At 74.1% G+C, this 2,647-nt stretch overlaps 1 protein-coding gene across 1 annotated transcript in view; it reads right to left on the bottom strand.

Annotated features, from left to right (window-relative positions):
• NPEPL1 (aminopeptidase-like 1) overlaps positions 1-2,647 on the bottom strand; it is a 24,099-nt gene that overhangs the window by 1,941 nt on the left and 19,511 nt on the right. The window contains exons 4-6 of the mRNA XM_012728143.1: positions 1,977-2,054; positions 1,475-1,575; positions 715-838 (exon numbers count right to left, since the gene is read on the bottom strand). Of these exons, the coding sequence (XP_012583597.1) occupies positions 715-838; positions 1,475-1,575; positions 1,977-2,054 (303 nt within the window). The remainder of the gene's footprint in view (positions 1-714; positions 839-1,474; positions 1,576-1,976; positions 2,055-2,647) is intronic.

Below are 2,647 nucleotides of genomic sequence, written 5' to 3'. Positions count from 1 at the left end.
AGGGAGCCGCCTGGCCGGACAGACCCTGCGTCCTCAGGCCGGGACCCCCCAGCCGGGCAAGACCGCACCCACCTGGGTCCACTGGGGGCCTCACACAGCCCGGGGCCTGGCGGAGAGTCCGGGCAGACAGCCTTGCTTCTGCGGAGGCCCAGACCCGGGGCGGGGGTCTGCCAGGGTGCCACCCCGCGAGCAGTGAAGGGCGTGCCCGCGCCAGGGCGCAGCCCTGCGCTCCAGCCCGGCCTCTGGCCTGGAGGCCCGCTGCCCAGCCCGGCCCCACCGGCCTCAGCACCAGCTGCCCACAGGAAGGTGGCGGGAGGCCCAGGCCAGAGGCCAGAGGGGTGGGGCCGGGCTGGCCAGCACCGGACTCCAAAGGAGGGGTCTCCTCCCGCAACCATCTTTGTTCGCGCCGGTAAGGGGGCAGTGGCCAGGGGCGGGCGGGGCTGGCCGGGCGGCCAGGGGACCCACCCACAGAGGGAACTCGGCGAGAGGGCAGGGGCGGGGCGGGGCGGCAGCCACAATTGAGGAAGGGAGGCAGCAGGGCAAGTGGACCAGCAGACCTCTAGGCAGGGCGGCGTGGAGGGCCCCTCTGTCCCGTCCACCAGGGCCAGCCCCGAGGCCCTCAGGAGACGGGGACGGGCTCCCAGGCTGGGAAGGTCAGGGACAGCCCTGACCGGCTCGGGTGGGGATGCTCCCAGCACCGCCCCAAGGGCCTACCTGGGCACCCGTCAGTGTGGCCATGTCCAGGATGATGTCGGCGCCCAGGTCCTTGCAGGCATAGGACACGCCATCGGCCAGCACCAGCCGGCCCTCGGCATCCGTGTTGTTGACCTCCACAGTCCTGGGGGACGGAGGCCCTCAGAGCTCAGGCGCTCACCACCGCCCGTCCCTGCAGCTTCCTCCTCCCCCACCACAAGGCAGCAGGGGCGGGGCGGGGCGGGCCGCCTGTGCCCTGAGCTGGGAGCGGCCGGTGTGCTGGCGTGACCTGGGACGCTCCCGCCCGGCCCCTGCACACGTGCCTGGCCAGGGGTCGGCGCAGAGAAGGGCGCCGTGGGGCCCCCGGGGCCTGTGTGTGCGGGTACACAGCTGGGGGCCCGCGTGTGCGCCCCGTGTGCGTGTGCAGGTGTGTCCCGGCTCCAGAGAGCAGCCTCGCCCACTCAGCCTGGCCACCTCTCCCCAGCTGCCGCCAGCCGTGACCCTCGCCATCAGGCCTTCGCGCTGCGAGGAGGCACGCCCAGACTGACCTCGGCGGCGGCGGCAGGGCCGAGGGGCTGTCAGGGCGGGTTCTGGCCCCAGAGAGCGGGGAAGCCCGAGGCCGGGAGGGCCGTCCCCCCACCCGGCGGCTCCCGGCTCTGGCCACCGTGGGCCTGACGCCCGGGCCGTGACTCAGCCCGACGTGAGGCCCCTGCTCCCCCAGCCCGGGACCCTCCTGCCCCACGACCCGCGGGCCGGCCAGCGTGCAGGCGAGGCACCTTACTTTCCTGAGTACAGCGTGAGGATGTCGTCTGGCCTCGTGGCGTTGGGCCCCACGGAGTTCTCGGCCAGGCAGAACACAGCGTGGAGGTTGTCTTTGAAGCCCTGGGGAAAGCGGGCCGAGGCTTCGGTCACCGGCCGGAGGTGGGCAGCGGAGGGGCAGGCTGGTCCCCGCCGCCAGCCTCTGAGAGTGGTGGCGGCCAGACGCTTCCCCCCCACCGCAGGCGGGGGGCCCACGGCTCGCCCCCTGGGGTGTCCCCGCCCCCCTCCAGCCCCACCCATGACGCTCAGCACGCCCCCCTGTCCACACTGCAGCTGGTGGCCAGTGACCCTCCCGCACAAAGCCCGAGTTCTACAAGGCCACGTGGAGGCGAGATCTCTGTGCCTGTGCGCCCACGGGTCAGAGACGGGACCTCGGGGACATCTCAGCCATCACTACTTTGCTGACGCCCAAACCCGGCACCTGCGCGCTGAGGGACACGCCCAACCGGCCAGTGGCCACTCACCTGCTTGATGGCGGCTCGGAAGGCCCCCAGGACGGCCGCAGCCCCACCGCAGTCCCGCTTCATCCCCGGCATGGTGGTCTGCGGGGTGAGCAAGCGACGCTGAGCGGCCCCGGCACAGCCCCCAGCCTGCCTGGCCCCAGGGCCTGCCCCCCCGCGGGCCCCTCAGAACCTGCCGCACCCACAGAACTGGGCCCCGTGGGAAGGGTCAGATGCCGGCTCTTGGGGGCAACAGAGCGGCGGCCCGAGGCTGGGATCCTTGCGCTCAAGCAGAGCGTGGGTGACCCCGGGGGTGCCCCAGCGCCACCGTGCCCGGGAGTGGCGGGGAGGCCTGTCCCTGCGACTGGGCTCCCACGGGTACTTGGCCACCCCTACCCCGCTCGCCTCCGCGGCACCTCCCTTCCCCGCCCGCCGCCCTCCTGGAAGGTCAGGCCAGGCCGCGTGCCCGTCCCCACACGCGACGCCCAGGTCTGCCCTGGGGTCTCGCGGGCACCGCCCACCAGCCCCGCGTGGCGTTCTCGGCGGCTCCCCCTCGTCTCCGCCCGGCAGTCCCCTCGCTCGCGTGCCAGCTCCCCGCTGCCCTGTCACCAGGCCACGCCCGCCTCGGGACTCTGCCCGCCAGCCCTCCTGGGTCCGGCGGGGCCGGGAGCGGCTGCCCTCCTGCCAGACGGGGG

This window comes from Condylura cristata, unplaced genomic scaffold, assembly GCF_000260355.1.
Source record: "Condylura cristata isolate star-nosed mole 26May11 unplaced genomic scaffold, ConCri1.0 scaffold00022, whole genome shotgun sequence".
Taxonomy (NCBI): domain Eukaryota; kingdom Metazoa; phylum Chordata; class Mammalia; order Eulipotyphla; family Talpidae; genus Condylura; species Condylura cristata.
The sequence above is the reverse complement of the archived record's forward strand: the minus strand, read 5'-3'. Positions and strand labels throughout refer to the sequence as shown.